We start from the raw sequence: 12,326 nt of genomic DNA, 5'->3' as shown, positions 1-12,326 counted from the left end.
TGTGTGTGAGGTCCCAGGTTCAATCCTGGCTCTGGGTCACTCTCCGTGTGGAATTTGTACAGTCTCCCCATGTTTGCGTGGATTTTGCCCCCACAACCCAAAGTTGTGCAGGTTCGGTGGATTGGCCACGCTAAATTGCCTTTAATTGGAAAAAGATGAATTGATTACTCTAAATTTATATTAAAAAAAATAAAACAACGTGGGATTTTTCCTTTATTTTGCCCACCAGTGTTTCTACATGCCCCCTCTTGGCTCCTCATTTAAAACAAAAAATTCATTTTAGAGTTTTCCCATTTTTACTAATAATGCAACAAACCCTCACAACTGGTGCAGTACAGTAGAAATGCTTCTGTGTACTTGAATGAATATGGAAAAAGACAGAACACCAACACAGTTGGTTCAGCTTAATCATTAAACTTGGTGTCTCTATTTACACAAGGAAAAATGGTGAATGGATAAGCTAGAGCAGGGGTGGGCAAACTTTTCCGTGCAAGGGCCACATTCAGAAATTCACAATTTTAAAGGGCCGCATAGTATATTAAGTAAAATAATTACTTCACCTGGTTATGATTCTGGGCGCCTCATATAGAACATAGAACAGCACAGAACAGGCCCTTCGGCCCTCGACGTTGTGCCGAGCAATGATCGCCCTACTCAAGTCAACGTATCCACCCTATACCAGTAAGTAACCCAACCCCCCCCCCCCCCATTAACCTTAAAAAAAAATTAAAAATTAAAAAAAGTAAATAAATATTTGTTTTTAAAAATACATTTTTTTTTAATGACCTGGTGGGCCGCATAAAGACCTTTGGCGGGCCGTAGTTTGCCCACCCCTGAGCTAGAGAACAAGGAAGAAGAGGATAAAGCCATGAAAATGTGGTAAAATGGTGCACACCTTCATCTGTAGCAATTGCTCATACAGCCAGAGAAAATGTAGGATATGATTTTCGTGTCCTGAACAGGTGTGCATCAAAACCTACCTCCTCCAACTCCATGCATACCAGAGGCACCAATGACACATCATAATATATTTTTCTCAGACGTGAGACCTGCCTGTACCTTTGCAGGGTCCAGTTTACAATTCTTTAACCCCAAAATAACAAAAAAGAAATAGAGAAAAATATTGCAAAGACATTAGTTCTAAGGGGATACGTATAACCACAACTTGCAACAAATCCCCCAAATCTAGTACAGTACAGTGATTATTAGCCAGGATCTTCCAGGAACATAGCACAGATCATACCAGGATCAAATAATTATGGGTTGTTTGTCAGGATAAAATAAGGGGTAAAAGATGAGCTCGTGAAAACACAATTGCTCCCGCACTTAAATCACATGATCCATTTAATTTCTTTTTTAGTACTCTCTGCGCTTTCGGTACTCTAGGACATCCACTGTTTTGAGCCCCCTGTATCTGCCATACACCTCCCATTTTTAAAATCCACTCCTGAACATCCCTTGACATTGTGTTGTCTGGACTTTTAGGTCTCACCCTTTACCTTTAATGGGAGCAAGTTGGCTCTGTACTCTCTATTGAATGACTCACACTGCTCTGATGTGGATTTTCCTGCATATAGCTGCTCCCAGTCCACTTTTACCAGATCCTGTCTTATCCTGTTAATATCAGCCCTCCCCCAATTCCCCCATTTATTTCTGATCCATCTTTACCCTTTTCCATAACTACCTTAAACTTTACTGAGTTATGGTCACTATCACATAAATGCTCCCCCCACTGATACTTCTACCACCTGCCAGGCTTCATTCCCTAAAATTAGGGAATGGGTACAGTTCCCCTCCTTGTAGGATTTCCCAAGTGCAGGCTGAACTTTACGAATTTAGCCTCTCTAAACCTTTTGCACTGTGCCTATCACAATTAATATTGGGGGAAGTTGAAATCCCTATTATTTTTACACTACTCTGAGATTTGTCTACATTTCTGCTCCCTGACTGTTTGGGAGTGTATAGTACGCTTCCAGCAACATGATTGGCCCATTTTTATTTATAAATTCCACCCATAGGGCCTGAACTGAGGAGCCTGCTAAGATATCATACCTCCTTACTGCAGTAATTGGCTCCTTGATCAATATTGTGACACCTCTTTTACACCCTGTCCTCTCTAATAATTATAATAATCTTTATTGTCACAAGTAGGTTTACATTACCACTGCAATGAAGTTACTGTGAAAAAGCCCCTAGTCGCCACATTCTGGCACCTGTTCGGGTACCCGGAGGGAGAATTCAGAATATCCAATTCACCTAACAGCATGTCTTTTGGGACTTGTGGGAGGAAACCGGAGAACCCGGAGGAAATCCACATAGACACGGGGAGAACGTGCAGACTCCACACAGACAGTGACCCAAGCTGGGAATCAAACCTGGAACCCTGGACTGTGAAGGAACTGTGCTACCGTGCTATTGAACTGCCAGACCCTGAAAGGATGTTAGTCCCATTCTGGTTTAATCCAATTGGTCCATTCTGAATTAACTTTGGTTTAAAAGTAGTAACGCAGGATTACTCTCAAAAGCAAGAATTAACTAATTTCATTGTACTATTATGGTAATTCATTTAAGTGTTTTGTTAATTAAACTTAGTCGTAGAGATTCTTGTGGGTTCAGGGAGATTTAGTACTTTTGATTTTTCACAGATGCGCTGACTGTGTCAGGAGGAGGACGATTGCTGCGCTCATGGGATACAAACGTTGGTGGCTTGAACTGGGAGTTCCTGCTCGAGACTGGAAGGTGAGAACTGCATGGCTCTAAAGCACTGACACCCAACAGTGGACGGAACTGATTGCAGGAAGAATCTCGGTGAGGGATTCTCTTGCAGTTCCTCATCTGCACACTTGAAATCACATTGTTTCTGACATTTGCACTTGTTCACTTGTTACTATTTCAGTTATGCAGGTTTCGAGTAATTGAATGTGTGATGGTTCCTAAAAGATGTTGCTATAAAAATAAATTATTAGTGCCCAAGTCTCTGATCTGCTGAAATACCAATTCTTTTTCAAGGCATCACCCAGACACACTACTTTTACCTGGCACCCTGCCCCACTAGCTTCTTGAGTTTATCCAGTATGTAGTTGAGCTAAACAGAGCAGGAAGATCATACATTCTGCCCCCTTGTCCAGCATTTAAACTGGGGAAGGTCTGTGAGTCAGCTCCTGATCTGGGCAGCACGGTGGCACAGTGGTTAGCACTGCTGCCTCACGGTGCTGAGGACCTGGGTTCGATCCAGGCCCCGGGTCACTGTCCGTGTGGAGTTTGCACATTCTCCCCGTGCCTGCATGGGTCTCGCCCCCACAATACAAAGATGTGCAGGATAGGTAGATTGGCCATGCTAAATTGCCCCTTAATTGGAAAAAAGGTAAGGATCATATCGGGCTTAGCAGTGATGCCCCTGTCTCCTGACAGTGTCCAACACATGGATGCAGCTGATTGTTTGAGCAGAAAAAAGCCCTTATCACTGAGCCAATATGTTCTTCTGTGGAGAGGAGACAATTGAAGAAAGGAGAGGAAATACTGTTTTATTGCTGCTTTTATGAGGTACCATAATTTGGAGAATTCTGGTCAGTTACTTAGCAGAGCCCCTGATTATTCCTTTGCATTAAATTTGGTGAAAAGCATCAAGAACTTCAATTCTGCCTTTTCAATTGTTTATTACCAAGGAAAGGATGATGGCTACAATTAGCTTGATGGTGAACTTGATACTGAATAGATCCATTACATCAATATCAAACTGGGGGGGGGGGGGGGGGGGGGGGGGATCACAGTGAGCAGTTGAAATCTTAATTGTGGATTATTGGTATTTTATATCGAGTATATCGATAGCCAGGAGTGAAATATGGTCTGAATCTTATTACCCCTGGAAAGGATTAGTAATGATGGTGTTACAGTTGACACAGGAGACCACGTTTTCATGTTGCAGTCTGGAGCTGTGGACAGTGATGGAGAGACACCATCTTTCATGGCTGACCATGATTCCCACTCTTACTGCCTGCCGTTGGTGTGTGTTTGAAGGATTTGCAGGTTGATACTCAAACTGTTTGCCCTGGGAAGAATTACGGGTGTGACGATTACTGCTTTTCTACCCGGGTTCGATCTCAGCCCCGGGTCACTGTCCGTGTGGAGTTTGCACATTCTCCCCGTGTCTGCATGGGTTTCATCCTCACAACCCAAAGATGTGCAGGTTCGGTGGATTGGACCCGCTAAATTGCCCCTTTATTAGAAAAGAATAATTGGGTACTCTAAATTTATTAAAAAAATATATTTCTGCTTTTCTGAATTTACAAGTTTGTTTCAGTTTTCAGACGGGTTGCCTTGTCGGCTCTGCTGAAGGAGTCAGGCACATTGCCGTTTTGAAGAAAGCATCCATTTCACTTCATTATCTCTCAAATGGACATCAGAAATGGAGTGAAGCTTTACCAGAAAGGTAAGGAAGCTGTATGTGTATTAACCTGTGACATGATGGTTGGTTATTTAACAGTTGATGTAAACGGGTTTTGAATATCAATAACAGAGGTTGGGGAGAAGTGGTTACTGTTGGAGCTTTATAGAAGCCTGCTGTGACTCGTTCATGCTCCTGATGTGCGCATTTTCCAACAATTGATATTTATTCTGATGCAGAGCCACAAGGGGTGTTGAGCTATGTTTGAAGATCTGCAAACTTCCCACTTTACAGATGAAAAGTCTCCCAGAGCCATCTAATGTTGATTTGAAATTAAATATGTGAATAGTTTTATTTTCGCTTGTGCCCTAGTTTCTCTGTCTTGGTCTGCTTTTGAATCAGGATGCCTGACGGGGGCAGCTACTGTCTGTTCTAGTGCGCGGAGCATGTCATTAACTGCTTTCCTACTGATGGAAAATGTAACTTCACCATATACCTGCAATGATGAATCTCGCCACACAATAGGTGGGGGTTGAAATTTGTAAACCGTTTTTGCTGTGCAGCGGAAGTATATCTCAAGTTAAAATTGCTTGTCTGCATGCTTAAGGCTGGCAGGAATTATTGGTTTGTTGACTATCTGATATTTAATGTACTTCTACAGGGGCTGGTTTAGCACACTGGGCTAAATCATTGGCTTTGAAAGCAGACCAAGGCAGGCTGGCAGCACGGTTCAATTCCCGTACCAGCCTCCCCGAACAGGCACTGGAATGTGGAGACTAGGGGCTTTTCACAGTAACTTCATTGAAGCCTACTCGTGACAATAAGTGATTTTCATTTTTTTCATTTCTCTATTTTTTTTCCACTCAGTGAGAAGGTCCAGTATCAACTCCTATACTCGGGAGGAAGTGGCACAGTGTACCTAGTAGGAATGGTTGCTGGCTCTCATCTTGTCATCGTTCTCTATGACATTGACGATGGGAAAATTATCGAACAGGTGATCGCAGGTTTGGAAATGGGGGTTCCGGGCAATGGAAATGTGATCATTCGAATTGAAGGAAACTAGCAAGAGAAAAATATCATGTGGAGAGGGAGATGCAATAGATAAAAAGCTAGCATAAAACTATGGTGTTTATTGAGGGAATGCACTTGATGCTGTTTGTGGTCACTGATGTGATTTCAAATAAGATCTTATTCGCTCCTGTAGATCTCACTCTTGGTTGGCTCTTGTTACTAGGTGCTAGCCCTTTGTGAGTGCTGAAACATTAAATACCTAGAATTATGTTTAAACGTTACTTTTCCTTCCACTCTCATTTTGTGTGGGGGACGTTGCTCTTGCCTTGCCAGCCATTTGGAGCCATGACAAGAGAATGCAGGATCTGTAACTATATTCGGCTCATTATTAAACTCCATGATACTGAGAGTGTTGCATTGGGGATGAGTGCTGTCCATTGCAAGTTGTCGCTAACCTTCCTGCAGAGATACAAGGAAGTGGGCCTTTTCTTTCCTGATTAAAAATTTCTGTTTTCCATGATCAGGTGACTATATCGACCCCCTGGATCCGACGATTGCAGGATCTTTGTGGAGTTGTTGGGGATGGAATCTTGACCTGCATAGACACCGAATCTCACTCCCTTTGGATATTGCCATTGGAATCTGCTCAAGAACCTGAGCAGGTTGTTTTACAGGTAACGACTGAGTAACACTCTGTAGGTCTCCCATTCCCTTTTCACTCTGAGCTAATGTGATGCAAATTACGGAATCATGGAATTGTTATGGTGCAGAAGGAGGCCATTCAGCCCATTGTGTCTGCACCTGCTCTCCAAACAGGTTTCGTGACTTAACTGCCTTTTCCTCATACTCGTGCACATTTTTTCATTCAAATAACAATCCAATGTCCTCTTGAATGCCTTGATTGAACCTGCCTCCACCCTACTTCTGGGTAGTGCATTCCAGACCCGAACCACTGGGTGTGTGAAAACATTTTTTTCTCGCATCACATTTGCTTCTTTTGCAAATCACCTTAAATCTGTGCCCTCATATTCTTGATCTTTTTTACGAGTGGGAGCAGTTTCTTCCTGCCTACTCTGTCTAGCTCCCTCACGATTTTGAACATCTCTGTCAAATATCCTCTTAGTGTACTTCCCTCCAAAGAGAACAGTCCCAACCTGTCCAATCTAATCTTGTAACTGAAGTTTCACATCTCTGGAACCATTCTCCTAAATCTCTTCTGCACTCTCTCCAATGTGTTCATATCCTTCCTATAGTGTGGTGTCCAGAACTGTACACAATACTCCAGCTGAGGTCTAACTAGTGTCTGGGATAAGTTGAGCATAGCCTCCTTGCTCTTGTACTCTAATGCCCCTAATAATAAAGTCCAGAATACTATATGCTTTACTAAGTGCTCTCTCCACCTGTCCTATCTTCAATGATCTATACATCACCCAGGATCCACTGCTCCTGAATCCCCTTAGGAATGTTACCCCATATTTTATATTGCCATGTTCTTCCTAGCAAAATCACCTCACACTTTGCTTTGAACTTCATTTGTTACCTATCTTCCCCTCCACCAACTTGTCTATACCCTTTTGAAGTTCTGCATTGCCCTCTTCATAGTTTACAACATTTCTAAGTTTTGTATCATCTGCAAACCTTGAAATTGTTCCCTGCACACCAAGATCTACATCATTAATATATTTCCGGAAAAGCAAAGGTCCCAGTACTGACCCCTGAGGAACATCACTACAAACCTCCCTCTCACATGAAAAATACCCATTGACCTTTACACTCTGCTTCATATTATTCTTTTCTAAAAATGTAAATTGACCAATTCATTTTTTTTCCAATTAAGAGTGGCCAAACCACCTACCCTGCACATATTTGGGTTGTGGGGGTGAGACCCACGCAGACACGGGGAGAATGTGCAAACTCCACACGGACAGTGACCCAGAGCCGGGATTGAACCTGGGACCTTGGCGCCGTGAGACTGCAGTGCTACCACTGCGCCACCATGCTTCCCTGGGTCTCTGTCAATGTTAATAGGCTGTATAAATGTGATTCAGGATGCTGTTCCCTTGAAAAACGTATTTCTCCCTTTGAGTTTTGCTTTCGTTCATTGTCCACCACTGTGGATCACGTTTGAGAACCTGTCTCCTCCCATAGTTAGCCAGTGATGGGAACCTCCTTCCATCCACAGCTGGCCAGAGGTTTTTGCTCGCTAGTGTGAAATGTTTGAAAATGTCAAGTAGGCAAAGCAGATTGAAATTTTAACTGAAGTACTGATAAAATTGTCAGACAGCAAATGAGACACCTCCAAATAAAACACTTCCTCCGCAAAGAGACAGTAGGGTACCCTGGGGCTCCAGAAAACACACTACTCGAGGACCTGATGGGCACATGCAGCGAGAAGGGGGGCTATGTGGGAAAATATATGGACAGCTACTGGATAGAGCTGAAACAGCACTGGACAGGACCAGACAGAACTGGGAGGACGAACTGGGGACAGAGGTAGGGTGGGGACTTTGGAGCGAAGCACTGAGCAGGGCGAAATCCACCTCCTCCTGCAAAGGCTAAGCCTAATGCAGCTCAAAGTGATGCACAGAGTGCACCTGATCAGAATCCTAATGAGCAGGTTCTTCCCGGAGGTGGAGGATAAATGTGAATGGTGCCAGAGGGGATCGGCCAACCACATCCACATATTTTGGGCTCGTCCCAAACTTGCTGGATTCTGGACAGCCTTCTCCGAGGCAATGTCCAAGGTTGTGGGGCTGAGGGTGAAGCCATGCCCAATAGTGGCAATCTTTGGGGTATCGGAGCAGCCAGAGCTAAACCCGGGGAAGGGGCTAATGCCCTAGCTTTCGCTTCCCTAATCGCACGCCGGGGGAATCCTGCTCGGCTGCCGATCGGCAGCACCACCCACGGCTGCAGACTGGCTCGCTGACCTCTCGGAATTTCTCCACCTGGAGAATATTAAGTACACCATCTGAGGGTCGAAGGAAGGCTTCCTGGATACTTGGGAGCAGTTTGTTGGGAGCAGTCTGTCGGCCTGTTCCAAAACTGTTCGGGGGGGGGGGGGGAGGAGGAGGAAGGGAAAGTGGGGGGAGGAAAGGAAGGATAGGGGGCATCGAGGAAGGGGGGGGGGGGAACTATATACCGATCCAGAGGCCAGCGAAATGTACATAGGGTCAGTTAAAAGAAGGACAAAATAAACCTCTCTGTACAAGAAAGTAAATCAGCTATATATATATACAACTGTTTATAAATATGTGAAATGCCAAGAAAAAGATGTCCAAAAAAACAATGAATGTGCACAGGTGTGTCTGTGTAGGTTAAAGACTTTGTCTCTTTTACTGCTCAACTATTTATGGTTGCTGCAAATTTGGCAACAAAAATAATTTTATTGTTTGCGTTTGGGAAGTGCTGACTTTTTTTTTGCTGTATTCATTGCCTGCTTTCATCTTTACTGCTTTTCCTATTTCTCTCTGCTTCTAACTTGTAGTCTCTAGAGCTGGAACTAGCTGAGGGTTTTGAGGGAAAGATTTTAACAACTCAGTCATCTCCACTGGTGGCCTCGTCTTCTCAATTCTGTCTCCAGTTGTCAGAGACCCGTTATGCATTATTACAGCTGCATGAGGGAATATTCAGCCTACTACGTGACTTTGTACAGGTAAGAAATGAACAGTCGTTGAGTGCTTAACACTCCAGCTAGGGTACAGGCTGATGTACCGACATTAATGTAAGCAAGATCATGTGGTGCATGTCGAGGAACTGCTAGCTTGACAAATGCTAATTGTGTTGAGTTGCTCATTGAGAGAGACCATTTGATTGCTGATTATCTTCCATCTTTGTTATGAAGCCTGACCTTGCATTCCACTGAAAGGCTGCTGTTATTAGTTGGGCCTCATCGCATTGCAGATATTCTTTTTTTTTTATAAATGTTTTTAATTCAGTTTTCATGTTTTATATTGAACAAATTACAAATTGTTAGAGAGAGAGAAAAAAAAAGAACACGCAAAAATTAACATATATATTTACAGGTAAGCATCTTCGTAATAATAACTGTGGCCTCCCCCCTTCAGCCGGCATACATATTTTACATTCCCCAATATGGCCGAGGCACATGTTTATTGGCAGTTATTTACAGTTTGGTTTTGGGCCTTAGCTAGCCATCAAACCCCCCACCCCCCGGCTACCTTCCCCCGATTCCCGTCCATTTTCCCCTGATTCTTGGCCCCCCGACTATTCTTCCTCTTGTACGTTGGCCACAAACAGGTCCCGGAACAGTTGCATGAATGGCTCCCACGTTCTGTGGAAGCCGTCGTCCGACCCTCGGATGGCGAATTTGATTTTCTCCATTTGGAGAGATTCCGAGAGGTCGGACAGCCAGTCTGCAGCTCTGGGCGGTGCTGCTGACCGCCAGCCAAACAGGATTCTATGGCGGGTGATCAGTGTTGCACGTTTTACTTGAGTGTATTACGCGTTTATTGGAGTGTATTAACACGCCTCCGTTTAAAGGCCGTGTGCTTAACACTACTACAGCTCTGTGTATGTAATTTCAGCTCGGAGTCGCCAGGTGCCGTATTTAGACACCTCACAAGTATATCAAGGTCAGGTTCAAAGTAATAAAACTATACACCGATTAGTAAGTTCAAACGATTGATATTTATTATACAAATATAATAAATACGCATGCATACGCTAAAGACTAATACTTATTTCTACTATTAAACGACTAAATACTTATCTAAGTAGGAACCAGCAAGGTCAGGGGACAAGGCCTTTGTTCCTTTCTGGACTGCACCTTCTGTTCTCTAATAGTCGGCTAGAGTATAAGCAATGCCGGGGTCACGTAGCGAGCGTCGTTTTGGCACTTACTGAACGATGGCTGGTGCTCAACGGCCGGTGATGAAAGACAGGATCTGGAGGCTGGGGTCGGAGGCAGGATGCAACAGCAGATCTGGGCCGGAGTCAACAGCAAGCCGGAGCAACAACAGACAGAACCATGTGCGGGGTCTACCTTTATAGGTCCCCCAATGTCCGTGCCTCTTCGGGGCGGGCCTTTACCTGCCATGTATCGATTGGGTCATTTCCCAATCGATATCTTACAAATCCCCCAATCTGAGGGTCTCTTCTCGATGGGTGGGGCGGTCTCTATGGTGCTTTGTGATGGATACTTCTGGTGCCGTTTCGTCTGGGCGTCCACTCAAAGTATCCATTCAAACCCAAATGTTGCTATTGTGTGGGCCTAGATCTGGATCACCTCATTACTATGCAAATCGTTGTTGCCATTTACACCTTAAGCTGAGATCCTGCACCTGGCCATAAACTGGTTTCGATACGTGCAGAATGCTAATTATCCTTCTGCAAGCTGCTTGTCCTGGCTAAGACTGTTTTCTCCCTGCAGCCTTAGCAGTTCGCCATTTTGGTAGCCCAGTGTCCATCTTAGGTGGCTACATCAGGGAGGCAAAGGCAAGGGCGTCCGCCCTCCTCCCTCCTCCCCAGGAATAGATCTGGCTGGTCTGAAACCCCAAAGACCGCCACTATCGGGCATGGCTCCACCCTCACCCCCACCACTTTGGACATAGCCTCGAAGAAGGCTGTCCAGTACTCCACAAGTCTGGGGCAAGACCAGAACATGTGGGCGCGGTTGGCCGGGCCTCTTTGGCACCGTTCACATCTGTCCTCCACCTCCGGGAAGAACCTACTCATACGGTTTCTTGTTAAGTGGGCTCTATGTACCACTTTTAGTTGCGTCAGGCTGAGCCTTGCGCATGTGGAGGTGGAGTTGACCCTATGCAGTGCTTCGCTCCAGAGTCCCCACCCTATCTCCATCCCCAGGTCGTCCTCCCATTTCCTTCTTGTTGCGTCCAGTACGGTGTCGTCCCTTTCTACCAGTCGGTCATACATGTCGCTACAGTTCCCTTTCTCTAGGATACTTGCGTCCAGTAGGTCTTCCAGTAGTGTCTGTCGTGGCGGTTGTGGGTACGTCCTTGTCTCCTTTCGTAGGAAGTTTTTGAGCTGCAGGTACCGTAGCTCGTTTCCCCCCAGCTAGCCGAAATTTCTCTGTCAGTTCGTCCAGTGTTGCGATCCTGTCGTCCGTGTATAGGTCCCTGACTGTCAGTGTCCCCCCGTGCTGCCTCCACCTTTTGAAGGTGGCGTCAGTCAGTGCTGGTTTGAACCTATGGTTGTTGCAGATGGGAGCCTTGTCCGACATTTTGTTCAGGCCAAATTGCTGCCGCAGTTGGTTCCAGGATTGGAGGGTGGCTGTCACCACTGGGCTGCTGGAGTGTTTTTTGGGTGGGGATGGGAGTGCTGCCGTGGCGAGGGCCCGGAGGGAGGTCCCCATGCAGGAGGCCTCCTCCGCACGCACCCACTCGGCTTCTGGCTCCTGGATCCATCACCTTACTCGGCATTGCAGATATTCTTGATCTAAATGTTTAGCTTGCCCTAATACATAGTGGAGAGTGAGAATTTCTCTTGCTGAGTCAGTTTGAAGCCAAATATTTTGGTGCAAGCGAAGCTTGGAAAATATAAATTTATTTGTGGAGTTTTCAAAATGAAGATTTTGGTGGCTTGCAGGTTTCCTGAGTGTTTTACAATGAAGAAGTTGTGACGTAGAAGACGCTGATAAGGGCACATTTCTTTGGGGGGGTAGGGTTGCATTTCAGGACCAGCCAAATGAACAGCAGAGTAATTTCTGCTTTGTTTATTGCTAAATCTCCATGAAATTCTGTTCCTTCGGGCCTAATTGTTTTCCTTTTTGCAGGCTGTGTTGGTGTCCTTTGCTACAACTGGTGACAAGGTGGTGGCGGCTGTGATGACAGCTAAAAATAAAACGGTAAGAAAAAAAAAATTTTTTAAACCTGAAGTGAAATTGATACCCTTTGTATGGTAGGGGAGCTTTACTCTGGATCTAGCCTGTATGAACTTTAACCTACCTTGGAGA

General features: G+C 44.9%; 1 protein-coding gene across 2 annotated transcripts in view; it reads left to right on the top strand.

Moving 5' to 3' along the window:
• The window catches only part of emc1 (ER membrane protein complex subunit 1), a 42,599-nt gene that overhangs the window by 6,821 nt on the left and 23,452 nt on the right, over nucleotides 1-12,326 (top strand). For both annotated transcript variants that reach the window (XM_038821712.1, XM_038821711.1), the window contains exons 4-9: nucleotides 2,646-2,739; nucleotides 4,301-4,429; nucleotides 5,252-5,378; nucleotides 5,920-6,069; nucleotides 8,880-9,047; nucleotides 12,147-12,218. In XM_038821712.1, coding sequence (XP_038677640.1) covers nucleotides 2,646-2,739; nucleotides 4,301-4,429; nucleotides 5,252-5,378; nucleotides 5,920-6,069; nucleotides 8,880-9,047; nucleotides 12,147-12,218 — 740 coding nt within the window. The remainder of the gene's footprint in view (nucleotides 1-2,645; nucleotides 2,740-4,300; nucleotides 4,430-5,251; nucleotides 5,379-5,919; nucleotides 6,070-8,879; nucleotides 9,048-12,146; nucleotides 12,219-12,326) is intronic.

The sequence above is a fragment of the Scyliorhinus canicula genome, chromosome 16 (assembly GCF_902713615.1).
Source record: "Scyliorhinus canicula chromosome 16, sScyCan1.1, whole genome shotgun sequence".
Lineage (NCBI taxonomy): Eukaryota > Metazoa > Chordata > Chondrichthyes > Carcharhiniformes > Scyliorhinidae > Scyliorhinus > Scyliorhinus canicula.
This window is presented reverse-complemented; position numbering and strand designations above follow the sequence as displayed.